The sequence below is a fragment of the Ahaetulla prasina genome, chromosome 1 (genome assembly GCF_028640845.1).
Source record: "Ahaetulla prasina isolate Xishuangbanna chromosome 1, ASM2864084v1, whole genome shotgun sequence".
NCBI classification, from domain to species: Eukaryota; Metazoa; Chordata; class Lepidosauria; order Squamata; family Colubridae; genus Ahaetulla; species Ahaetulla prasina.
The window spans coordinates 4,165,932-4,193,103 of record NC_080539.1 but is presented as its reverse complement, the minus strand read 5'-3'; the positions used below and the strand labels follow the sequence as shown (position 1 = coordinate 4,193,103).

At 46.1% G+C, this 27,172-nt stretch overlaps 1 protein-coding gene across 8 annotated transcripts in view; it reads left to right on the top strand.

The window, feature by feature from the left end:
* The window catches only part of LOC131188630 (transient receptor potential cation channel subfamily V member 2-like), an 89,888-nt gene that overhangs the window by 61,839 nt on the left and 877 nt on the right, over nt 1-27,172 (top strand). For 7 of the 8 annotated variants that reach the window (XM_058164010.1, XM_058164012.1, XM_058164011.1 and 4 more), the window contains 9 exons: nt 308-484; nt 1,565-1,723; nt 9,130-9,225; nt 10,333-10,403; nt 10,955-11,120; nt 14,895-14,961; nt 16,880-17,187; nt 18,200-18,324; nt 19,047-19,135. In XM_058164010.1, the coding sequence (XP_058019993.1) occupies nt 308-484; nt 1,565-1,723; nt 9,130-9,225; nt 10,333-10,403; nt 10,955-11,120; nt 14,895-14,961; nt 16,880-17,187; nt 18,200-18,324; nt 19,047-19,135 (1,258 nt within the window). The remainder of the gene's footprint in view (nt 1-307; nt 485-1,564; nt 1,724-9,129; nt 9,226-10,332; nt 10,404-10,954; nt 11,121-14,894; nt 14,962-16,879; nt 17,188-18,199; nt 18,325-19,046; nt 19,136-27,172) is intronic. The other variant, XM_058164014.1, reaches the window with a different exon arrangement.

Here is a 27,172-nt window from a genome sequence, read left to right as displayed (position 1 = left end):
TCCCAGGATCCAGCCTCGTGCAACCTCCCGTGTGGCCAGTACTAACCAGGAGGGACACGGGTCCAATAAACATGTGGTGGGATTCAACCTACCCAACAACCTGTCCATTTCATCGGGAGTCACAGGATCAAACTCAGCCCAGGTAATATCCACAAGACCTGTCCCCGCCATCCCGCACGTTATCAGACGTGACTTCAAGAAGGTCAAAAATGTCCAGATGGTGGATGGACAATGAGATCCCGTTGGCTTTTCTGACCCATCCCTAAAGACACTCCTGTCATCAACTCAACCGTTTTGGTCTCTCCAGATTTTCAAGCACATCCTCCGCCGAGAGATGAAGGACCCCAAGTTCCAGCACCTTTCGCGCAAGTTAATCGAGTGGACCTATGGCCCCATCCAGACTTCCATCTACGACATGACCTCCATCGACAGCTGTGAGGAGAACTCAGCGCTGGAGATCCTGGCCTACAACAGCAACATTCCAGTGAGTAGATCCAGCAAAGGATGGTCCCCCTCAGGATCTTCTCTGCCCTGCGAACCCTTCATTCAGCACCATCTCCTCCTCCTCTTTCTCCTCCTCCTCCTCCTCCTCCTCCTCCTCCCCTCCTCTTCCTCTTCATCCTCCTCTTTCTTCTCCTCTTCTTCCTCTGCCTTCTGCTCCTTCTCTTCCTTCTCTTCTTCCTTCTGCTCCTCCTTTTTATCCTCCTCCTCCTCCTCTCTTCTCCTCCTTCTCCTCCTCCTCCTCCTTCTGCTCCTTTTTCCTCCTTCTCTCCTCCCCTCCTTTCTTCTCCTCCTCCACCTTCTGCTCCTCCTTTTCTCCTTCTCCTCCTCTTTCTTCTCCTCTTCTTCCTCTGGCTTCTGCTCCTTCTCTTCCTTCTCTTCTTCCTTCTGCTCCTCCTTTTTATCCTCCTCCTCCTCCTCTCTTCTCCTCCTTCTCTTCCTCCTCCTCCTCCTTCTGCTCCTTTTCTCCTCCTTCTCTCCTCCCCTCCTTTCTTCTCCTCCTCCACCTTCTGCTCCTCCTTTTCTCCTTCTCCTCCTCTTCTTCTTCTCCTCCTCCACCTTCTGCTCCTCCTTTTCTCCTCCTCCTCCTCCTTCTCTTCCTCCTCCTCCTCCTTCTGCTCCTTTTTCTCCTCCTTCTCTCCTCCTCCTCCTTTTCTTCTCCTCCTCCACCTTCTGCTCCTCCTTTTTCTCTTTCTCCTCCTTCTCCTCTTCTCCTCCTCCTCCACCTTCTGCTCCTCCTTTTTTTCCTTCTCCTCCTTCTCCTCCTCCTCCTCTTCTCCTCCTCCTCCTCCTCCTCTTCTCCTCCTCCTCCTCCACCTTCTGCTCCTCCTTTTTCTCCTCCTCCTCCTTGGTTTCTGTGGGTGTGGAGTTTCCCTGTTATTCGCCTTTTTCTTCTATGGGCCCTGTTTGCTCTGCAAACTGTTTGCCTGAGCATCTACTTTGGTATATATGTAGATGTAAAATACATTTATTTATGTAAAACTACAAGTTCTGGTCAGCATCTCTGACTTCATTTGGACACCGGCTGCTGCGCAACTCCCTGACATGATCTCTCCATCCACAGAACCGGTACAAAATCGTGGCCCTGGAGCCTCTGAACAAGCTACTTCAGCACAAATGGGAATTCTTCATTAGAAAAAGGTTTCTCCTCAGTTTATTCCTCTATGTGACTTTCATGCTGATCTTCACATGCACTGCTTACTACTGGCCACCAAAGGATGAGGTAACTCTTCTTTTTAAAAAATGGATGGTTTTGGTATAAAGATCAGAACAGAGTTGGAAGGGACCTTGGAGGTCTTCTAGTCCAACCCCCTGCTCATGGACAAATGTTGTCCAATTTTTATTTATTTTTATTTATTTATTTATTTTTCAAGCATATATAAGATAACAGGTAAAAGTATAAACATAATTTAAAAGGAACATTAGGATAGGGACGGTAGGCACACAGGTGCACTTATGCACACCCCTTACAGACCTCTTAGGAATGGGGTGAGGTCAACAGTAGCAGTTTAAGCTTAAAGTTTTTGGGGATTGGGGAAGAAACTACAGAGTCAGGTAGTGGATTCCAGGCATTGACCACTCTGTTGCTGAAGTCATATTTTCTGCAATCGAGTTTGGAGAGGTTTACCTTGAGTGAACAGCTCCAATCTTGATTGTAGAAAATAAGATTTCTGTAACAGAGTTTTTAATGCCTGAAATGCACTACCTGACTCTGTGGTCTCTTCCCGAAATCCCCAAAGCTTTAACCAAAGACTATCTACTGTTGACCTCACCCTATTCCTAAGAGGTCTATAAGGGGTGTGCATAAGAGCACAAGCGTGCCTACCGTTCCTGTCCTAATGTTCCCTTTGATTGTATCCAATTCATATGGTTATTTCATGCTTATACTTATATATACTGTTGTGTTTGACAAAATAAATAAAATTAAAAAAAATAAAGTTTGTATCTATTGTGTGTTCGTGTATTGTTCTGGCTGATTGTTGTGGTTAAAGCTGAAGTAGTCATTGACAGCAGTAGTGGGTTTCAAAGTTTTTTACTACCGGTTCTGTGGGTGTGGCTTGGTGGGTGTGGCATGGCTTGGTGGCCGTGGCAGGGGAAGGATACTACAAAATCCCCATTTCCTCCCAATCAGCTGGGACTCGGGAGGTAGAGAATAGATGGGGGCGGGGCCAGTCAGAATTTTTACTACCGGTTCTCCAAACTACTCAAAATTTCCGCTACCGGTTCTCCAGAACTGGTCAGAACCTGCTGAAACCCACGTCTGATTGACAGGTAAAATATTGTGGCAGATATTTCTTTTTGTTTTGTTTTCTTGAATTTTTTTCCCAATCTTTTCTTGAAAACCTCCAGCGATGGAGCAGCTACAACTTCTGGTGGCTATTTCACTGGTTAATTGTTCTGACTGTCAGGAAATTTCTCCTTAATTCCAGGTTGCTCCTCTCTTTGATCAGTTTCCATCTGTTGCTTCTTGTGCTTTGGAGAATAGCTTGACCCCCAAATCTTCTTTGGGACAGCCCCTCAAATACTGGAAGATTGCTATCATGTCATCCCCAATCCTTCTTTTCATTAAACTAGACATATCCAATTTCAGCAATTACGTCTCGTCGTAGGACCCAGCAGACCTCGGTGGGCCGTGAGAGCCCATGGACCATCTGCCCCTTGAGAGCCGGCGGACCAGCTGGCCGGCACGGAGGAGTGTTGAGTGAGGCTGGTGGTGGGAGTGAGGCCTGGGTGATGATGTGGCCCATGGTTATGGCGCCGGCGCCGGCAACACTGGTGGCGGCAGTTTGGCCGCGGTGGTGGGGTTCGTCGGTGACGTCTTGATACCATGGGGCCCCCCAATGAACTCTGCGGTAGCTGAGGCCGCAATTTCCATCCCTGGCGGCGGGGTTTTTCCCCCCCTTCTATCCTGGGGTCATTGGATGCTGGGGAGGCCGGACAGGCGATGGCGGCTGAAGGGGCGACCACTTTAGACCATTTTAGGTCATTTCCATCTTTAGACATCTTTTTATCATCTATGTTTGCCCCCGGTTGAGGATATTTCCATCTGGACTGGCTGGGACTGGACTTTCCGTTACCTCCAGGACATTATGTACCTACCTGCACAACTCTTGCAGATGTGGCCCTCTACTCTATCGAGGGCCTACCTTGATGACGGATTTTGGAATCCCGAGAGGTAGCATGCGGCGAAACGAACCTTAGGAGTTTTTTTTAATTAAGTCTTTTAAAGGGTTTTTAAGGGGAGGGAGGGTTAGGATGGGTTGTGGGAGAGACCCATCGGGGAGGGGGCCAGACCTTGCAAGAGCTCGCGATATAAAGGTAGGTCTGGAGGTTGTATTGGGGGAGGAGGCTAGTGCCCGAGTCCAGGGGAGCTATTCAATCGGCACGGTTCATGGGAGGGGCAGATATGGTGGAAGCGGGGGTCCATATCATGTTCAGGGAGCGCACCCTCGCTGTTTACAAGCGATTGCGTGCTCCGGTCCCTCTGTCTTTTCCCGTTCCCCGGGTGGCTGGAATCCTCAGAGCCTTGACCTCCGGCTGATGCTATGCAATGCCAGGTCCGTGATGAATAAAGCCCCCCTCATTTTAGATCTGATTCAAGAGGGGGGTGCAGGCCTGATGGGCATTACGGAGACCTGGCTGGGCACAGAAGGGGGGGGTTCCCCTCGTTGAAATGTGCCCACCGGGCTTCCGAGCATTTCATCAGCCGAGGGCTCAAGGTAGGGGTGGGGGGGGGTAGCGGTTATTATTAACGAGAGTCTGGAGCCTAGGGAGGTCACTATCCCGCAGATAGCCAGTTGTGAGTCTCTTTTGTGAGGTGGGGCCAGGGGTTGCAGGTGGGCTTGCTTATCACGTACCTGGCTCCCTGCCACGTGGTGGCAGCCCTGCCTGAGCTGCTCGATGTGATAGCCGAGACGGCAGTTGATACCCCTAGGCTTATGGTCATGGGGGATTTCAACTTGCCGTCGGTAGGCGAAGCATCGTCGACGGCTCGGGAGTTCATGGCTTCCATGACACCCTTGGACCTGACCCAGTTAGTGAATGGTCCTACGCACAATGGGGGGCACACGCTGGACTTGATTTTTGTCTCAGGACAGTGGCTCAATGATCTGGAATTGGGGGATTTAGTTATCACACCCCTGTCATGGTCGGATCATTCTCTCCTCTACCTGGACTTTTGAAACACAAACCCATGCCGCAGGGAGCCGGAGCCGGTGCGATGGTTCCGTCCCAGGCACCTGATGGACCCGGAGAGGTTCCTGACGGAGGTTCCTGATGGAACTTGGGCTGATTCCTGAGGATCTAGCCCGCAGCTCGGCCGAAGAACTGGTCGCCGCCTGGGAAAGGACGGCGGCGGGGGCTTTGGACCGTGTCGTGCCTTTGCGGCCTCTGACCCGGCGCTGTTTTCGACCAGCTCCTCAGTTTTCTGAGGAGCTGAGAGAGATGAAGTGCCGGAAACAACGTCTGGAGAGCGTTTGGAGGGCCAGCCCTTCCGAATCTGATCGAACAGTAGTACGGTCACATACGGTCACATATTCAGACCTATCTAGTGGCGATAAGGGCGGCAAAGCAGGAACATTTTTCTGCTCTTATCGCATCGCCAGCTGCCTTGTTTAGGGTGACCCGCTCCCTTCTTTTTCAGGGAGCTCGGGAGGACCCCTTGCAGGGACGTGCTGAGGAGTTTGGATTGTATTTGCATGATAAAATCGCTCAGATCCGGGACCGGCTGGATGCTGATTGGGTGGATTCAGGTGGGACGACGGAGGTAGCTCTTGAGAATATTACTTGGAGGGAGTTCGACTCTGTGACTCCCGAGGACATGGACAGGATACTGGCGAGGCTGAATGCGACCACATGTTTATTGGACCCGTGTCCCTCCTGGCCAGTACTGGCCACGCAGGAGGTTACATGAGGCTGGCTCCTGGGAATTATTAGGACCTCTTTGGTGGAGGGTGTCTTCCCACCTGCCTTGAAAGAGGCGGTGGTGAGACCCCTCCTTAAGAAGCCTTCCCTGGGCCCAGCAGTATTGGCTAATTATCGTCCGGTCTCCAACCTTCGTTTTATTGCGAAGGTTGTTGAGAGTGTGGTGGCATGGCAGCTTCCCCGGTACCTGGAGGAAACTGTCTATCTAGACCCGTACCAGTCCAGCTTCCAGCCTGGGTACAGCACGGAGACGGCTTTGGTCGCATTGGGAGATGATCTCTGGAGGGCACGGGACAGGGGTTGTTCCTCTGTCCTGGTTTTATTAGACCTGAAAGCGGCTTTCGATACCATCGACCATGGTATCCTGCTGCGGCGGTTGGGGGGTTTGGGAGTGGGGGGCACCATTTTTTGGTGGTTCTCCTCCTACCTCTCTGACCGCTTGCAGACGGTGTTGGCAGGAGTGCAGAGGTCAGCCACATGGCACCTCACTTGTGGGGTGCCACAGGGGTCGATCCTCTCGCCTCTCCTGTTCAACATCTATATGAAGCCGCTGGGGGAGATCATCTGTGGTTTTGGGGTGAGTTGTCAACTGTACGCTGATGACACTCAGCTGTACATTTCCACCCCGAACCACCCCAACGAAGCCATCGATGTGATGTCCCGGTGCTTGGAGGCTGTTCGGGTCTGGATGGGGACGAACAGGCTTCCACTCAACCCATCCAAGACGGAGTGGCTGTGGATACCAGCGTCCCGGCACAGTCAGCTGGTTCCATCGCTGACTGTGGGGGGGGCGAGTCGTTGGCCTCCAGCGAGTTGGTTCGCAACTTAGGCGTTCTCCTGGATGTACGGCTGTCTTTAGAAGAACATTTGACGGCCATCGCCAGGGGAGCTTTTTATCAGGTACGCCTGATTTGCCAGTTGCGTCCCTTCCTGGACCGGGATTCTTTATGCATGGTCACTCATGCCCTCGTTACCTCCCGCCTGGATTACTGCAATGCTCTCTACATGGGGCTCCCCTTGAAGAGCACCCGGAGGCTCCAACTGATACAGAATGCAGCTGCGCGGGGGATAGAGGGAGCATCTCATAGGTCCCATATAACACCTCTCCTGCGCAGGCTGCACTGGTTGCCGATGGTTTTCCGGGTGCAGTTCAAGGTGTTGGTTATCACCTTTAAAGCGCTCCATGGCTTGGGACCGGGATATTTACGGGACCGCCTACTGCCACCAATAGCCTCCCATCGACCTGTGCGCTCTCACAGGGAAGGCCTCCTTAGGGTGCCGTCAGCCAAACAATGCCGGCTGGCGGCTCCCAGGGGAAGAGCATTCTCGGTGGGGGCACCTGCCCTGTGGAATGAACTACCTGTGGGACTACGCATACTCCCTGACCTCCGGACCTTTAAGCTCAAGCTCAAGACTTTCTTATTTCATCGAGCAGGGCTGGCCTAATGGGAATTTTAATGGGGTTTTATAGGGTTTTTATAATTTTTATTTTATTATTTTTAACTTTTTAGCCAATTGAATTAGATTTTTAGTGATATTGTTTTAATTGCTATGTTACTGTTTTACTCTGGCTGTACACCGCCCTGAGTCTTCGGAGAAGGGCAGTATAAAAATATAAATAATAAATAATAAGTAAATAAACTTCTCTTCATATGTTTTAGCATCCAGTCCCCTATTGCTGTTCTCTGCAGGCAAGGATAATTTCAACAGGTTTGATAGAATAGAATAGAATAGAATAGAATAGAATAGAATAGAATAGAATAGAATAGAATAGAATAGAATAGAACAGAACAGAACAGAATAGAATAGAATAGAATAGAATAGAAACATCAATAAGAATAGAATAGTATAGAAATATCAATAAGAATAGAATAGAAATAAGAATAGAACAGAATAGAAATATCAAGAATAGAATAGAATTATGAATAAGAATAGAATAGAATAGAATAGAATAGAAACATCAATAAAAATAGAATAGTATAGAAATATCAATAAGAATAGAATAGAAATAAGAATGGAACAGAATAGAAATATCAAGAATAGAATAGAATAGAATTATGAATAAGAATAGAATAGAAATAAGAATGGAACAGAATAGAAATATCAAGAATAGAATAGAATAGAATTATGAATAAGAATAGAATAGAAATATCAATTCTATTAAAATTTATCAATAGATATTTATCAAATATCTAATATTCTATCAATAGAATAGAATAGAATAGAACAGAATGTATTAACTGCAGCTAGAATTGTATTTGCACAACATAGGAAAAGTGGAGAGATTCCTACTGATGAGAAGGTGATACGGAAAATATTAGAATGTGCAGAAATGAACAGACTAACAACAGTAATTAAGGAGAAAGAACAAACGGAATACTATTTGTTATGGGAGGTATTTTATCAATCGCTAGAGAATAAAAAAGGAGTTTGGAAATGAAGAAGATTAAAGAGAAAGTAAAAATATATTGAGATAAAGATGTAAATAAAAAGGAAATTGCTAATATATATATATATGGAGAACATGGATGTTTAATGTTAAAATGTATTATTATTATAAGATATTAAGAAGAAAATGGAGAGTTTTATAATGTTGAAATGTATATAATATACTATATTAAGCTTAGCAAAATAATGTTATGTGAATGTGAATGAGATGGTGAATAATGTTGCACAGAGATGTTTGTAACCAGATGACAGTTGGACAGATGGAATGTTTAAGTTTGTAACTGAAAAATAAAAAAAACTTTTTATTAAAAAAAAGAATAGAATAGAATAGAACAGAATAGAATTTTTATTGGCCAAGTGTGACTGGACACACAAGGAATTTGTGTCTGGTGCATAAGCTCTCACTGTACTTATATTTTAGTTTTAGAAGATACTTCAGAATCAGGGGTGAAATCCAGCAGGTTCTGACAGGTTCTGGAGAAACGGTAGTGGAAATTTTGAGTAGTTTGGAGAACCGGCAAATACCCCCTCTGACTGGCCCCAGAGTGGGGAGGGAATGGGGATTTTGCAGTATCCTTCCCCTGCCACATCCACCAAGCCACCCCCACCAAGCCACACCCACAGAACTGGTAATAAAAAAATTTGGATTTCACCACTGCTTCAGATGAAATGTACAAGATCTAGACCAGAGGTATCCAATTTTGGCACATTTAAGACTTGTGGAGTATAACTTCCCCAGCAGACCGGCTGGGGGATTCTGGGAGTGGAAGTCCACCCCTCTTAAAGCATGGCTGGCTGGGGGATTCTGGGAGTGGAAGTCCACCCCTCTTAAAGCATGGCTGGCTGGGGGATTTTGGGAGTGGAAGTCCACCCCTCTTAAAGCAAGCTGGCTGGGGAATTCTGGGAGTGGAAGTCCACCCCTCTTAAAGCATGCTGGCCAGGGAATTCTGGGAGTGGAAGTCCACCCGTCTTAAAGCAGGCTGGCTGGGGAATTCTGGGAGTTGGAGCCCACCCCTCTTAAAGCAGGCTGGCTGGAGGATTCTGGGAGTGGAAGTCCACCCCTCTTAAAGCAAGCTGGCTGGGGGATTCTGGGAGTGGAAGTCCACCCGTCTTAAAGCATGCTGGCTGGAGGATTGTGGGAGCTGAAGTCCCCCCAACTTAAAGCTGCCGAGGTTGTGGAACACTGCTCTGAAGGCTCTGCCATTTCCCCAATACCGAAGTCCCTGTCCTTAGCCTGCTCTCTTTCTCTCTTTATAGCCTCTTGTTCCAACAACAGTGACATTTCAGAACATACTAAGACTTCTTGGAGCTGTGATTGTTTTAATTGGTGGCATTTATCTCTTCGTTGCTCAGGTAGGATGTCCTTTTTTTTTTGTTTACGGCTCCTCTGACCACACGTGCATCTTTAGTACAGTCCTTGACTTATAACAGTTCACTTAGTGACTGTTCAAAGTTGCAACAGCACTGAACAAAATGACTTATTTTTACACTTACGACAGTATTGTTGTAAGTGTTTGACACCTTCGGACAGCACTGGCTCTTCCGCTTTGAAATGGAGATGAGCACCGCCCCCTAGAGTCGGGAACGACTAGCACATTTGTGCAAGGGGAACCTTTACCTTAACATCTGGCAGACGGTACAGGATAATAAAAACAAGGACAAATAGGCCGAAAAGCGGCTTCTATCCCAGGGCAATAGCCATATTGAATTCTACGGTATAGTGCAATATCGGATTTTCAATTATACAGAATGTAAAGGATGCATGGTTGTGTTTTTATTTTTATAGTTATAATGTACACTGGAGACGGCATTTGATTTCTTTTTGTACCGTGTGCAATGACAATAAAGTAAACTAACTAAAACGTTTCTGGCAAGTCCCAGAGCAAAGTGACGAGACACATACACACACACCTCCAGCAGCCTCTGGCTGCAAATAGAATGCAAAACATCCCAAAGTTGTGAGTATCACGATTGGAAAGCAAGAAATCCAGCAGGTCAAGGAATCCAGGAAGCAAAGGAGCAAGGCAATTCAGTGTTTGTTCCTGACAAATGCCCCTCCCTACGGCGTCTCCTTAAGTGCCAGTCCCCAGGTGTGCCTTGTGAAGAGGGGCAGGGCGCTCTCCTTCTGAGTAGTTGGGTCAGTCTGCGCTGTTCCCACCTTCTCTCCACTCTCCGTGCCCGAGGATCAGGAGGGGGTGGTCCCTGCTCATCGACTGAGCTCTGTCTATTATGTTCACTACTTAGCCTCTCTTGGTCATCCTGCCCACCCCCCCCGCCTATAAGCCATCCCAATCCTGAAAGGCCCTTGCCTGACTGGGCCTGCTCCTCCACATTTTCCTCCCAAGCCAATGAAGCCGCCCCCTCCTCGATCTCCGTGGGCTCCAGTTCCGCCTCGTCTTCATCTGCAGATTCAAGCTGACAGCAGTGTTTTGATTTCTGTTCTTATTTATTCCCTTTTAGACTGTTCAGTTCTGCAGAAGATGGTCATCTCTGAAAAGCCTTGCAATGGAGAGTTTCTTCGACATACTCCTGTACGTGCGTATATGTTGCTGTTTTTAATGAAAGGATTCAATCAACCAAACTATCAGAATAGATCTGGAAGGGACCTTGCAGGTCTCATAGTCCAAACCCTTGCTCAAGCAGGAGACCCTAACCTAGACCATTTCAGATAGGTGGCTGTCCAGTCTTTTCTTAAAAACCTCCTGTGATGGAGCCCCTACAACCTCTGGTGGCAAGCTGTTCCACTGGTTACTTGTCCTTCCTCATTGGATGTTGGCCTTTCGTTGGAAGTATCGATGAAAACACCACTTGTACTCCTCATTCTTTCACTTTCTTCCCCAGCTGTTCATAATCTCTTGTTATTATTTTCAAAATTATTATTTTCAAGTTCATAGTTTATTTATTTATTTATTTTGTCAAGCATATGTAAGATTACAGATAAAAGTACAAACATGATTGTGAATACATGAAATAAATAAGAATAAAAGGGGATGGTAACTACCGGTTTTCCTGAACTAGCTGAATCCCACCACTGCCCCGAAATCATCGCTGTTTCTCTGTTTCCCTCTCTGGCCCTTGCCAGATTTCTGCAGGCGCTCGCCATCCTGGCCTCGTCCGTGATGTTTGTTGCAAAGTTGGAAGATTACGGGGTGCCCATGGTGTTCGCCTTGCTTTTGGGCTGGGTGAACCTCCTCTACTACACCCGCGGTTTCCAGAATTTGGGAATCTCCATCATCATAATCCAGGAGGTAAAGTCACGAAATGAACTGTTTCTATTTCCAAATTCAAATAGTCCTCAACTTACTGACAGTTCAAAGTTACGACAGCCCTGGGGAAAAAAGGGGATTTACAGTGGTTTTTCACACTAATAATAATAATAATAATAATAATAATAATAATAATAATAACAACAACAACAACAACAACAACAACAACAACAACAACAACAACAACAACAGAGTTGGAAGGGACCTTGGAGGCCTTCTAGTCCAACCCCCTGCCCAGGCAGGAAACCCTACACCATCTCAGACAGATGGTTATCCAACATTTTTTTAAAAATTTCCAGTGTTGGAGCATTTACAACTTCTGCAGGCAAGTCATTCCACTTATTAATTGTTCTAACTGTCAGGAAATTTCTCCTTAGTTCTAGGTTGCATCTCTCCTTGATTAGTTTCCACCCGTTGCTTCTTGTCCTGCCTTCTGGTGCTTTGGAGAATAGCTTGACTCCCTCTTCTTTGGGGCAGCCCTTCAGATACTGGAAGACTGCTATCATGTCTCCCCTAGTCCTTCTTTTCATTAAACTAGACATACCCAGTTCCTGAAACCGTTCATTATATGTTTTAGCCTCCAGTCCCCTAATCATCTTTGTTGCTCTTCTCTGCACTCTTTCTAGAGTCTCAACGTCTTTTTTACATCACGGCAACCAAAACTGAATGCAGGATTCCAAGTGTGGCCTTACCAAGGCATTATAAAGTGGTATTAACACTTCACGTGATCTTGATTCTATCCCTCTGTTTATGCAGTCCAGAACTGTGTTGGCTATTTAGGCAGCTGCAGCACACGGATGTGGTTGTCTAATTGGTTGTCCGCTAGGACTCCAAGATCCCTCTCACAGTTACTACTATTGAGTAAGGTACCACATATACAGTACCCGTGCATTTTGGTTTTTTTTTTGCTTAAATGTTACTTTTTTCACTGCTGAATTTCATTTTGTTAGATAGCGCCCAATATTCAAGTCTGTCAAGATCTTTCTGTAACTTGAGTCTATCTTCTGGAGCGTTGGCTATTCCTGCCAGCTTGGTGTCATCTGCAAATTTGATGAGTTCCCCATCTATCTCCTCGTCCAAGTCATTGATGAAGATGTTGAAGAGTACTGGGCCTAACACAGAGCCTTGGGGTACTCCACTGCATACTTCCCTCCATGTGGATGTAGTTCCATTGAGGACTACACGTTGAGTGCGGTTGGTCAGCCAGTTACGAATCCATCTGGTGGTGGTGCTGTCTAACCCACATTTTTCTACTTTATCTAGTAGTAGGTTATGGTCTATTTTATCAAATGCTTTACTGAAATCCAAGTAAATTATATTGACAGCATTCCTCTGGTCCACTAATTTTGTCACTTTGTCAAAGAATGCAATAAGGTTAGTCTGGCATGATCTCTTTTTGACAAACCCATGTTTGTCAAACTTTTGGTTATTACTTGGTTTGCTTCTAGGTGTTTGGTGATTTGTTGCTTGATTATCTTTTCCAGAATCTTCCCTGGTATTGCGGTTAGGCTGATAGGTCTGTAGTTTCCTGGATCTGGTTTTTTTTCCTTTTTGAAGATGGGAACTACATCAGCTCTTTTCCAGTCAGCTCCATCAGCTCTGCTCCAGGATCTTTGAAAAATATAGTTCAGTGGTTCTGAGATCTCGTCTGCCAGTTCCTTCAGAATCTTGGGGTGTAATCCATCCGATCCTGGTAATTTGAATTCGTCTAGGGTAGTCAGCTGTTCACTTACGATTTTCTTCCCTATTTTAACTTGTGTTCCTAATCTGTTTTTTGTGGTGCTGTTTTTGATAGGTTGGATTGTTTTTTCCTTTTGTGTAAAGACAGATGCAAAAAATGAGTTAAGTAGATCTGCTTTCTCCCTGTTGCTTGTCACCTTCTTGCCACTTTCTCCCAGCAGTGGGCCAATTGTTTCCTTGACTTTTTTCTTATTTTTAACATGTTGGAAGAAGCTTTTTTTGTTATTTTTTACTTTTGTCGCTAGCCTTTTTTCATTGTGAGCTTTAGCTTTCCTCACTTCATCTTTACAGGCTTGGGCTATTTGCTGATATTCTGCCTTAGTTATTTGCCCCTCTTTCCACTTTTTATACTTATCCTTTTTGTCTTTCAATTTGTCAGATAGTTCTTTATGCATCCATGCTGGTTTCTTTTGAGATCTATTATTTTTCTTCTTCATTGGTATTGTGCTAGACTGGGCTATTATAATCTCACTTTTCAAAATTTCCCAAACTTCTTGAATTGTTTTCCCCTTGAGGATTCTCATCCATGGAATCCTTCTCAAACTCTAAGTTTATTGAAATTAGCTCTCTTAAAGTCCAAGACTCTAGTTTGACTTTTTCTACTACTTGTTTTTGCATAATGTTGAATTCCAATATTGCGTGATCACTTGCCTCCATGGTTCCTGTAGCTTCAACACCTTCTATCATTTCATCTCTGTTAGTGAGAATTAAGTCTAATATGGCTGATCCCCTTGTTCCTTTCTCTACTTTTTGGGAAACGAAATTGTCTGCTAGGTTTGTTAGAAACCTGTTGGATTTTCCACTTGGTGCAGAGTTTGTCTCCCAGTTGATGTCAGGGTAGTTAAAATCCCCCATTACTACTGTGATGTGCTTCCTACATACCTTAGTTAGCTGACTAGCAAAAAGTTCATCTACTTCCTCTGTTTGGTTGGGTGGCCTATAGTATAGACCTATGGCAATATAATCCCCCCCCCACTTTAATATTGACCCAAATGCATTCAAGATAATTTTCATCATTGTTGTGCTCTATTTCTGTAGAGATGTAGTTATTTCGTGTAGGTCTTTGGTTCTTCGGGTTTTCTCCTGCGTAAAATTGGAAGTGTCTTGGCGACGGTTCGACGAAGTCTCATTCGTTATCTTCAGGCTTCAGCTTTGTGCTTCTGGGAGCAATGTAGTTATTTCTTATATATAGTGCAACTCCACCTCCTCTTTTATTTGGTCTATTTCTTTTAAATAATTTATATCCCTCTAGCTGTATGTTCCATTTGTGGGTTTCATCCCACCAAGTTTCCCTAATGGCAACAATATCATATCTGCCCTCATTTACTTGAATTTCTAATTCATCCTGTTTATACTCTGTGCATTGGTGTATAGACATTTGAGCCCGTTTCCCACGCGCATTTCCGAACTGGTAGGGAAGGTAAGTTGACTTCACCCCTGCATTTAATCATCCTGGTTGCTCTTCTTTGCGCTTCTCTCAAAGTCTCAACATTCTTTTTGTAGTGTGGGACCAAAACTGGATGCAGAATATTCAAGGAGTGGCCTTACTAAGGCTTTATAAAGCGGTACTAACACTAACACTAAGAAAATGTTGGATAACCATCTGACTGAGATGGTGTAGGGTTTCCTGCCTGGGCAGGGGGTTGGACTAGGAGACCTCCAAGGTCCCTTCCAACTCTGTTGTTATTATTGTATTACTACTTCACCTGATTTCGATTCTATCCCTCTGTTTAGATAAACCGAGAATCCCATTAGCTCTTTTGGCAGCTGCAGCGCACAGCTGGCTCATGTTTTAAGGGATCGTCTGCTAGGACTCCAAGGTCCCTCTCCCAGGGACTGTTTTTGAGCCAGGTTTTGCCTATTCTGGACTTGTACCTTTTGGTTCTTCCCACCCAGGTGTAAAAAGCCTTGCTTTCCTCCACACGAAATTTCAGGTTTTTGGAGAGATCCCAGTGTTAGGTGCTGAGTTCGAAAGAAAGCCAGCAATCTAGACATTGCTTCTCATTCGCATTCCAGGCCGTCTTGAAGGACCTTTGGCGTTTCGTGGTTGTGTATGTGGTCCTCCTCTTTGGCTTTGCAGCAGGTGAGTGTCATCGCGAGGGGAGGCACAGCCAGGTGAGCATAGCCAAATTAAATTAAGCCTAGGTAAGTAAGGTAGGCTCGCAGATGGCCACCAGAGCAGGAGGTAGCCAAACACCAAGGAGAGATCTAAGGGAGGAATTTTCTCTCCTCCAGAAGCTGTAGGTGCTCCATCACTGGAGGTCTTTCAGAAGAGACTGGACAGTTCATTTGTCTGGAATGGTCTAGGCCAGTGATGGCTAATCTTTTTGCCATCACATGCCAGGAGGGGGAGCGGGGTTGTGTGTCATGCGTGCTCATGCCCACACCCATAATTCTATGCCCCCCACCCCCCATGCATACATGCACAACCCCCCCTCCACGCTCCCCCCGTTTTAGCCCTCCCCAGAGTCCTAGAGAGGCTCTGGAGGCTGGGGAAAGCAAAAAATGGGCCCTCCCCACCATCCCCCGAGGCCCTTTGGAGGCAGGAAACAGCCTGTTCTGGTGGGCCCAGAAGGCCCAAAGATTAGCTACGCACGCCGGAACTGAGCTCGCGTGCCCATTGATATGGCTACATGTGCCACCTGTGGCATGCGCGCCATAGGTTTGCCATCATTGGTCTAGGCTCTAAGGTCTTCTTTCTTGAGCAGGGAGTTAGACTAGAACAGGGGTCTCCAACCTTGGTCACTTTAAGACTTGTGGACTACAACTCCCAGAATTCCTCAGCCAGCTTTGCCTTAACCTGGGGGGGAGGGGGAGGAGATTTCAGTTTTGGGAAGACAGAAGGTCCATCAGCTGAAGCCAGGTGGAAAAATTGAAATATGGGTGGCCATAGAAATGGAATGGATGAATGAGAGAGTGAAAGAATGAATAAATTTATGAATGGATGAATGAACAAATGAATGAATGAGAGAGTGACTGGGTAAATAAATGAGTGAGTGAATGAATGAATGAGTGAACAAATGCATGAAAGAGTGGATGGATGGATGAATGAGTGGATGAGTGGATGAATGACTGAAGTGAGTGAGAGTGACAAAATTAATGAATGAGTGAATGAACGAGTGAATGAACGACTGGATGAATGTGAATGAATGAGTGAACGAGTGGATGAATGAGCGAATGAGCGAACAAAATGAATAAATGAATGAGCAAATGAATGGATGAATGAATGTATGAAAGAGTGAGTGAATGAGTGGATGAATGAGTGTGAATGAGTGAACAAAATGAATGAAAGAAAGAAAGGATGAATGAATGAGTGCGTGAATAAATAAATAACTAAATGAATTAATGATTGAATGAAGGAATAATTGAATGGGAGGATGAATGGGTGTGTGAAAGAGACTGAATAAGTTAATGAGTGGATGAATGAGTGTGAATGAGTGAACAAAATAATTGTGAATGAATAATTAAATGAATGAATGAATGAATGAGTGACCGAATGAATGAATGAATGAATGAATGAGTGAATGATTGAACAAAGGAATGGGAAGATGAATGGGTGAATGAAAGAGTAAGTGAATGAGTGTGGATGAGTGTGGATGAGTGAACAAAATGAATGGATGGATGGATGAGTGAAGGAATCTATGAATCAATGAGCGAAAGACTCCAGGTGAAGGACACACAAAGAATGAAATCAGAAACCAGAGGACACCTAGTCTGACCTTCCATACATCACACAGAATTAGCACCTGGTTTTTCTTCTCAACACCCTCCAACAGCCAGGAGATGTCAAAACAGACGTTTAGATATTCTATGCACAGACTCTGTCCTAGATTTCTTGGTATTCTTGATGCAAACAAAACTCAAAACAATAAGATTGGTTGAACAACGAATGATGCCTCCAAAGGTCAACTAAGCCCCTTTGGGTCTCCTGCCCTTCAAACTGAGAAGTTTCCCCTCAAAGTTTCCAGAGGAAGAATTGAAATTTCAATGACTCCTTTCAGCTCTCATCGTTCTCACCGGGGGCGCTTCCCACTCGGCCTACAACCCGTCTCTCCCGCTCAGCGACGACTCTAAAGACCAGGCCGTGTATTCGGGGCTACCTCAGACTGTCTTGCTGCTCTTCAGGATCACCATCGGCATGGGCGACCTGGAATACCAGGAGAACTTGAAGTACAGCAACATTGCGATGCTGTTGGTCCTCCTTTTTGTCATCTTGACTTACATCCTCTTGCTCAACATGATGTTTGCCCTGATGGGCGAAACAATCTCCAAAGTCTCTGATTACAGCCAGAACATCTGGCAGTTGCAGGTAAGGCCCCTCCGATTGGGACGGTGGCCATTTCTGTCCCAGCAGGGGCTTAAATGGGAACCAGATCCAAAGAACCAGTAGAAGAGAAGGTTTGTAGCACGGGGTTCAACCGTGGGGTCCTTGGTGCTCTCTGAGCTGGGTGCTTTTCTTGCAGACGTTTCATGACCCAACTAGGTAACCTCATCATTGCTAGAAGGGAGCAGGTGAAGAGGAGGAGGAGGAGGAAGAGGAGAAGGAAGGAGGCAGTGAAGGAGCCCTTGGTGTTTTCTGAGCTTCATGGTTTTCTTGCAGACATTTCATGACCTAACTAGGTAACGTCATCAGTGCTAGAAGAGAGGGGGGTTGCCTTCTCTCTTGTTTATATAATCAGTGGCTTGTCCTTTTAGTATTAGTGGGAGTGTTGTTTTCTTTTTGGCAGTTCCTCGAATAGGTTTTCGTTTAGTGTTTGGTTTGCCTTGTGATACCTAGCTGGGTAAAGAAACATCTGCAAGAAAACAACCAAGCTTAGAGAATGCCAAGGGCCCCACAGTCCTCCTCCTCCTCTTCCCCCACTCCACAAACCCCACTCCCTTCTATCTCTGATGACGTTACCTAGCTGGGTCATGAAACGTCTGCAAGAAAATCACCAGGCTCAGAGGACACCAAGGACTCTGGAGTTCAATCCTGAGATACAAATATACTTTTCTATCTCTCTCTCTCTCTCTCCATCCATCATCTATCTATCTATTTATCTATTTATCTATTTATCTATTTATCTATCTATCTATCTATCTATCTATCTATCTATCTATCTATCTATCTATCTATCTATCTATCTATCTATCTATCTATCATCTATCTATCATATCATCTATCATCCATCTCTATCATCTATCTATCTCCATCCATTATCTGTCTGTCTGTCTGTCTTTCTATCTGCCTACCTACCTACCTGTCCACCCACCCACCCACCTATCCTCCCTCCCTCCCTCTCCCATTTATAAGCTCTGTTCACCAACCCGTCTCTTTGCAGAGAGCCCTCACTATTCTGGAAATAGAAAAAAACTGGATCTGGTGGTGGAAAAAACGTGAGAAAGGCAGCCGTTTCCTCACCATCGGCTCTGAGGACAAGGAAGAGAAGAAGAGATGGTTTTTTCGGTAAGCATAACCACCTGCCCAATTGGGGTACGAAAGACGTCATTTCAGAAATAGCCCCTCCCTGGTTCTCTCGAGCATAAAGAGACGGAGGGAGGGAGGAAAGAAGGGACATTTGTGCTTGCAAAAACTCTGTTGCTATAATCTCATAATAAAAAACTAGCATTACCCTTCCTAACTTTGGGCTCCTGGTCTAGACTACCTCCAAGGGCTGGTGTGAATTGTCTACAGGTGTGCTTGAAAGGAATTTTTACTAGGTTTTAGTTTGGGTGGGTGGGTGGGTTGCAGCTTAAGAAATCATTGTGTGTGTTTGAGACAAGAAAGGAGTACATACAGGTAGTCCTTGACTTACAACTGTTCCTTTAGTGACCATTCAAAATTTCAACGGTTGCAGTGTCTCGGGGTCATGTGGTCCTCTTCTGCAAACCCTCTGACAAGCAAAGTCAACTGGGAAACCAGATTTGCTTAACGACTGCATGATTCACTTAGCGGGTGCCATGATTCACTTAACGTAACAACCATGGCAAAAAAATAAGTTTGTACAATGGGGCGCCATTCACTTAACAGCTGTCTCGCTTAGCAGTGGAAAGTTGGGGCTCAATTAGAATAAAATTAACAGAGTTGGAAGGGACCTTGGAGGTCTTCTAGTTCAACCCCCAACTAATTGTGGTTGTAGGTTGAGGACTTAATGTATCCTGCTGATAACTCTTAAGGTCTATTTCTAGAGTAGAAGAGCTACACTGGGAAAATTGGACTAAAAAATCCATTCTCCGAGAAGAACCCATGGAAACCAACTCTCGGGAGGAGACATTAGGTAAGAACGGTACCACAGGGTGTCAGGATTGGGCATCCACACGTCATTGTGACTTTCTAAGCTGTGGGTTGGGTTTTATGGAGTGGCCTTGAAGTGAAGGTATAGAATAGGTGGAACCTGGCTCAATAGCGGTAAGTGCGAGAGGGAACCAAGAGTCTTACTTGGACTTCAGTAAGGCATTTGATAAAGTAGACCATAACCTATTACTTGATAAAATAGAAAAATGTGAGTTTAGACAGCATCACCACCAGATGCATTCGTAACTGGCCGACCAACCGCACTCCACCTGTAGTCCTCAATGGAATTGCATCTACACGGAGGTGTTGTGACCCAGGCCCAAGTAGGTAGTAATAAACTGTGTGCGTGGAAAAACAAACAAACTTTATTTGAACAGCTGGGAATTACTTCATTCCCAGCGTTGTTCAACTCAAATTAAAACAAATTCCTCCCAACACAAATTCCTCAGTCCTATTGCAAGCATTGGTCCAATTAGGCAAACTGCCAAAGGGCTTTCTTGGCAAATGTCCAGAAGCCACAAAAACAAAGACGTAGATCAGTGGTAGTCAACCTGGTCCCTACTGCCCACTAGTGGGCATTCTAGCTTTCATGGTGGGCGGTAAGGGTTTTGTCAAATTGTCAAATTATAAATTTTATAAAGTAAAGTTACTTCGCTACTTTATAAATCACCATTGCTGTGGAACCAGTGGGCGGTTAGAAAACTTTACTACTAACAGAGATACAAAAGTGGGCGGTAGATATAAAAAGGTTGACTACCCCTGATGTAGATGAAGCAGAAGATGAAGCACAAGATGCAGCTACCAACGTTGTTTTCCAGCAAAGCTGAAACACCGGTGCTGGTCTGTTTTAAGCCTTATGGGAGGGGCCAATCATCTCTTGGTCCTACTCCTGAGTTGTCCTCTCTGCTTGAACTGCTCTTGCCTTCTGGCAGTTCTTCTCATGCATGCATTAGGAACAGGCACCTTCTGTTCCTCTGCCTCACTACTATCAGTCTCTGGAGATTCTGGAGTCTGCACCTCACTTCCCGATGGCCCTGGCCTCACCTCAGTCTCATCGCTGTCCAACTCCATTGCCAGCTTGGTAGGCTGCTGACGGGAGGGAGATATGCAGTGGGGTACCCCAAGGCTCTGTTTTAGATACCCTTCAACATCTTCCTCAATGACTTGGACGAGGGGACAGATGGGGAACTCATCAAATTTGCAGATGACACCAAGCTGGGAGGAATAGCCAACACTCCAGAAGATAGGCTCAAGTTACAGAAGGATTTTGACAGACTTGAACATTGGGCGCTATCCAACAAAATGAAATTCAACAGTGAAAAATGTAAGGTTCTACATTTAGGCAAGAAAAACAAAATGCACAGGTACAGTATAGGTGGTACCTTGCTCAATAGCAGTAACTGTGAGAGGGATCTTGGAGTCCTAGTGGACAATCCCTTAACTATGAGCCAGCTGTGTGCAGCAGCTGCCAAAAAAGCCAACATAGTTCTAGGCTGCATTAACAGAGGGATAGAATCAGGATCACGTGAAGTGTTAATTCCACTTTATAACACCTTACTAAGATCATACTTGGAATACGGCATCTAGTTTTGGTCGCCACAATGTAAAAAAGAAGTTGAGGCTCTAGAAAGAGGGCAGAGAAGAGTGCAGTGAGACATGAGCAGATTGGAGAAACAAAGCATCCACTTCATAAACGCAGGGCACAACGTAGGAGAGCAAACCTATCAGGACTCGATTCAGCAGTCCATCTGCATTTGAAAGACAAAGGCCATCTTTTGGACAGAGAGGACCACTGGTTTGAAAGAGGGGTCAAAGAGGCTATCTGTGTCCAAATTGAGTAGCCCTCTCTCAACAGAGGGGGAGGGACACAACATCAGCTATCCGCAGTCTAGAACACAATCCTTTCAGCAGTTCCAAGAAGGCTCCACACCCGCTTGCACTACTCAGGTGACCCTGAGGACATAGATAAACCTCCAAGTGGCCTTAATGACCCTCTAAAACAGGGGTAACCAAACTTTCAGACTTCAGGGACCACTAAATTCATAATTTAAAATCCCAAGGACCACTAATAGGATCTGCCTAATGACCAGCTGGGTGGATGTGGCTAGGTGGTCATGTGACTGGGTGAGCATGGCCAACTCAATGTCACTTGAATTGAGGGGCGCCACGTCGGCCTCTACTCGCCCCTCTCTTCCCAGCCACTCCTTGCCTCAGGCTCCTTAGGGCCCCAACAGGAAGCAGTTGTTGGAGCTAAGCAGCCACCGTGAGAAAGAGTTGGCAAAACAGCTCGGTTCAAATTGGATCTGACCGAGAAGGAGGCTCAGCAAATGTCAAGGTTCCAGAAAAACCTCCTCTGCATAAAAAAAACTCAGAAGCCATTGTCTTTCAGAGTTCTTTACTAGCATGAGGAAACTGGCACACGATGAGTGAAATTCCGAAACTGAACTTCCGGATTCTTTTCCCAGTTATACAAACCCCAAGAGTCCCACCCACCTAACCCCCTTGCTGGTCACATGGTCCCACGTTCTCCCAGTTCATTCGAATATCTTCTCGCCACTCCTCCTGCAGATGTGAACACCATCCGACCTTGACCGCTTGAAGAATGTTACCATACACCTCAACCCCCCTTCTTCCCCTCAGGGGAAAAATGTGGCAGCGTCTGGAACCCTAAAGCCTAGTATGGTTTTCAGGCCTGACAGGCGTCCCCCCTTGGAAAAGAAACTATATCCTAGGAAAGAAAACAAAGAATTAATAAAGAAGAGTGTCAGTGGTCCACACTTCCCTTCTACCCCCCTCTCCCCCCTCCAAGAGGTTTTTTAGGTTTGTCAGGGAAAGTGTCGTGAAATTGTTTAATCAAATTGTCCGCATTTACTTTCCAACTTTTGACCCAAGTAGATTCAGATAATGGATATCCCTTCCAGTGGACTAAATATTGTAATTGACCTCTGTATAGTCTAGAGTCAAGGATTTTCTTGATTTCATAGTGGGTTTCACCTTGGATTATCAAGGGTGGTGGGGGAGCGGCAGGTTGAGGTCTCAGACCAGACTGTCTAGCAGGTTTTAATAAGCTGGTATGGAATACCGGGTGTATTTTCCCCAACATTCGAGGGAGCTTGAGTTGGACGGTAACAGGATTAATAATTTTTACAATGGGGAAAGGACCCAAAAATTTTGGACCGAATTTTCTGCTGGGTATTCTCAACCTCAGATACTTAGTAGATAAAAAGACTTTATCTCCAATGCGAAAAGGGGGTTGGAGGGAATGGTGTTTATCAGCTTGGGCTTTGTAATTCCGAGCTGTCTCAGCTAAGGCCTTTTTTGTATTTTCCCAACCTTTTTTTAACGAATTCATCCAGTCCGTTAGGGAAACGGAAGTGGGGGGTTGCACGGGGAGTTCAGGCATTGGAACGAAGTCCATGCCGGTGGTTACTTGAAAAGGGGTTAACCCCGTGCTGCTGTGTACAGCATTATTATATGCGACCTCTGCAAATGGTAACAAATCTGACCAGTTTTCTTGTTGGTAATTTACATAACACCGTATGTATTGTTCCACCATCGAGTTCAATTTTTCAGTCGCCCCATTGGACTCCGGATGGAACCCAGAACTAAGTCCTTGAGACGACCCAATGGACCGTAGGAACTCCCTCCAGAACTTGGCTGTGAATTGAACACCCCTGTCGGATATTATCTTTTTAGGAACTCCATGTAGTCTGTAGATGTGTTTGATGAAGAGCTTTGCTAATTTTCTCACCGATGGCAATCCACTGCATGCAGTGAAGTGGGCCTGTTTAGAGAACAAATCCACTACGGTCCATATCACCGTATTTCCCCCACTAGGTGGGAGTTCAACAATAAAATCCATGGCAATCTCTTCCCAGGGTCTGGTGGGTTCGGCTATGGGTTGTAGGAATCCAGGGGGTTTCCCTGGTCTGGACTTCATGGTGGCGCAGGTAGCACAGCTCCGCACATAGTCTTCGACATCTGATTTCATTTTTGGCCACCAGAATTGTCTTCTAGCCAAGTGGAGAGTCTTTAAAAATCCAAAGTGACCTCCTAGGCGAGAGTTGTGGCTTCTCTGTAGTATAGGAAGCCGCATAGCGACGGGTACATAAATCTTGGTTCCCTTCCAGGGTATTCCATCCCTTAAGGTGAGGTCTGGCAAGTTTTCTTTAAACCAAGCATTGTCAGTGAGTGCTGATTTTAATGAGGACCCAGATTGTTGGGGGGGCAATAAGTTGACTTTGTAAAATATACAAATAGAATGAGACTATTGCCTTATACACTGTAAGCCGCCCTGAGTCTTCGGAGAAGGGCGGGGTATAAATGTAAATTAAAAAAAAAAAAAAAATTCCGCTAGTAGTGTATTTGGTGGGATGTTAGTACCACGGTGTGATCGCAGTCGAGTAAGTGCTTGGCTGGCCGGTTCGCTATCGGGAATCATCGCATGTATTACCTTTTTGCGTTGGCTATCAAATTGCGGTTTTCTAGATAGGGCGTCAGCCAGTAGATTTTGGTCGCCGGGGATGTATTTGAGGGTGAAGTGGAACCGTTTGAAAAACTGAGCCCATCGAACTTGTTTGGGAGAAAGCTTTCGAGGGGTTTAGCTGGCCTGCTTGCAGTTGAAGAGGGATTTGTGGGAGGGCCGTTGCTATTGTGGCTGGTTGCTGAGTTGTAAAGGGGGGTGGATTTCCCCCTGGCTGCTGAGAAGGAAGTCCTTGAAATGCTTCAGTCGACGAGGCAAAAATCGGCCTGGGGCCCCCAGGAAAGAAAGGTGCTGAACTGGCTGGTTGCCATTGGTATTGGATCCATCCTTGCCCAGGATAAAATGCCCAACCAGGAGGAATAAAAGCAGCAGGAGGCAGCGTAGGCCTCTGTTGGCGGGAAAAGTCAATTGGAGGGGGGAGTTGCGATTCCCCCCAAGTCCCTGGTGCTGCCTGAACTCCCTGCCGTCTGAAGGAGGGAAGGGAGGTCCTTCTGCGTTCATCGGAATGGCTTCGAGCTTCAGTAATTTTTCCCTCTCTGGTGGGAGAGAAGGTGAATTTAGGCTGAGCTAAAGGCTCTCGAGGTGGGTGAGCTGAGCTTATACGAGGCCTCACTTCCAAACGCTCAAAAGTTTCTGGGAGGTCTAATAGGGACTGGGATTTCAGGGGGTTTCTCAGGTCCCAATCCAGTGACTCTCCCGATTCTCCGGGTTTTATTGTCCTCCATGGAGGTTGAGAAGAGGGAGGGGGCTCTCCATTCCACCCCGGGGAAACATTTTCTCCCGAACGACAGCTTACCCATGAATCGGAGTCTTTGGGCCGTGCACCAAGCTGACAAGCAGGCTCTACCACTTCGGGTTTTTGAGTCATATCTTCCGATGGGAAGTAGGTGATTTCGACTAAGTTCTCAGATTCCAACCTCTGTGCTACTTCCACGCTTTCAGCTTGCTGCCCTTCCATCTTCACTGGGTCTTTGCACCGCTGTGGAGGTTGTGGAGGCTGGGGCCCAGCACCCCCCTAATGGGCCCCCTCCGAGCGGAGGAGAGGGTACCGTTAAGCAAAAGAAAGTTATGAGTTTTGGAATAATGTCAAGGTTCCAGAAAAACCTCTTCTGCATAAAAAAAACTTAGCAACCAACTCCTGTTTCTGCAGTTTCCCCCCCCCCACAGGGGCCTATTCAACAACCCGCAGCAGCTGTCCCACAAATTCCTCCCCAGTTACCAGCAGCCCAGCCATCACCTCCACCCCCACCACCCCCACCTTTCTTCAAAGCAACTTTTGACAGCACAGCACACAATCTAGCTTACTTCATCAGCAGAAGCCATTGTCTTTCAGAGTTCTTTACTAGCATGAGGAAACTGGCACACGATGAGTGAAATTCCAAAACTGAACTTCCGGATTCTTTTCCCAGTTATACAAACCCCAAGAGTCCCACCCCCCTAACCCCCTTGCTGGTCACATGGTCCCACGTTCTCCCAGTTCATTCGAATATCTTCTCGCCACTCCTCCTGCAGATGTGAACACCATCCGACCTTGACCGCTTGAAGAATGTTACCATAACCCTCAACCCCCCTTCTTCCCCTCAGGGGAAAAATGTGGCAGTGTCTGGAACCCGAAAGTCTAGTATGGTTTCCAGGCCTGACAGCAGAAGCACCTTACTGAGGACTAGGAGCATAGGCTTTCCAAGCAGAGGGAAGACCTGCGGGAGTGCAAGGCCAGGTACCAGCGGCTGGAGGCTCAGCGGGCTGAGATGGTCAGCCTCTTACAGGCCATGAGGCAGTCCCACTGGAATGAGGCCCTCCGGCTCTTTCCCACCAGTGGCTCTTCCCTCCAGCCTTCGCCCAAAGCCCCAAACAAGGAGACTGAAGCAGACCCCAAGTTGGAATTTCTGCCCCCTCCGACCCACACAAAAAGACCCTGAAGGGGGAGACTCTCTGCAGCAACACGAACGTTGATTGCACGTATCCACTCCAGGGCCGTAATTTGAGGACCCCTGATTTAGTGCAATATAAAAAATGCAAATAATTTCTCTGCGGACCACCAACATTTTCTTGCAGACCACCAGTGGTCCACGGATCTCCAGTTGGTGACCACTGCTCTAAAAGGATGGAAATGAACAGCTGCCTGCAAGGAGTAGAAATCCTTCCCTTCCCCACCATCCAGTCAGAGTTGACGAAGCTTCTTGGATGAGAAGCGAAACATCTTCACAGAAAAGCCAGAAAGTGGAGAGGAGAGCAACAATGATGATTAGGGGGCTGTGAGCTAATTAAATACATATAGTCCTCGACTTACAACAGTTCATTTAGTGACCGCGTTCAAAGTTACAACATCACTGAAAAAAGGTGATTTTTGACCATTTTTCACACCTATGACCATGGCAGCACCCCCATGGCCAAGTGAGCCAAATTCCAACACTTTGCAACTGTCACATATTTATGACCGTTGCAGTGTCCCGGGATCACGTGATCCCCTTTTGTGACCTACTGATGAACAAAGTCAATGAGGAAGCCAGATTCGCTGAACAACAGTGCTCCTAACTGAAATGATTCGCTTAACAACGGTGGCAAGAATGGTCGTAAAAAGGGGCAAGATTCACTCTTGTCCTGCTGGACAACAGGAATTTTGGACTCAATTTTGGTCGTAAAACGAGGCCTACGGTACCTGTATATGAAGAACAGTTGCAGAATTGTCTAGACTAACAAAGAGAAGGTCTAGAGGAGACTTGATAGCAGTGTTCCAATATCTCAGGGGTTGCCACAAAGAAGAGGGAGTCAAGCTATTCTCCGAAGCACCTGAGAGTAGAACAAGAAGCAACGGGTGGAAACTAATCAAGGAGAGAAGCAACGTAGAACTAAGGGGGAATTTCTTGACAGTTAGAAACAATTAACCAGTGGAACAGCTTGCCACCAGAAGCTGTGAATGCTCCATCACTGGAGGCTTTCAAGAAGAGATTGGACAGCCATTTGTCTGAAATAGCATAGGTCTGCTTGAACAAGGGGCTGGACTAGAGGACCTCTAAGATCTTCTCCAACTCTGTTATTCTGCTATTATTATTATTTTGCCTTGGTGAGCATTGCCTTCTTTCTACCCGCAGATGGCAGTGTAGTTCCATCGAACTTGAAATAGTTTAGCAGAATTCTAGGTTAACTTAGCAGCTCCTTTTCCAACCAGGTAGTCCTTGACTTATGATCAATCACTTAGTGGCCAAAATTACAAGAGACTGACCTTGGGATTAATTACAAGCCAGTTCTGACGGTCGCTTCCCCCTAACTTTGGGTGCTGCATGACCGTTGGCAGTTTCCAGTGGTCACATGGCTGTGATTTACGATGGTCTTGCCCAAATCTGGCACCCCTGGTTTGTTTTAATGACCATGGTGTTCCTCTTAACAACTGCCAGAGAAATGATCCTAAAATCAACAGATCCATTTTACAATCATCAGTGAGAGTTTCCATTATGGTCAGAAGGTGAGGATTACCTGCAGACATTTTGGGGAGCTCTGGATCAGGAGCTCTGATGCTGCAGTTCCCGAAAACTTCTG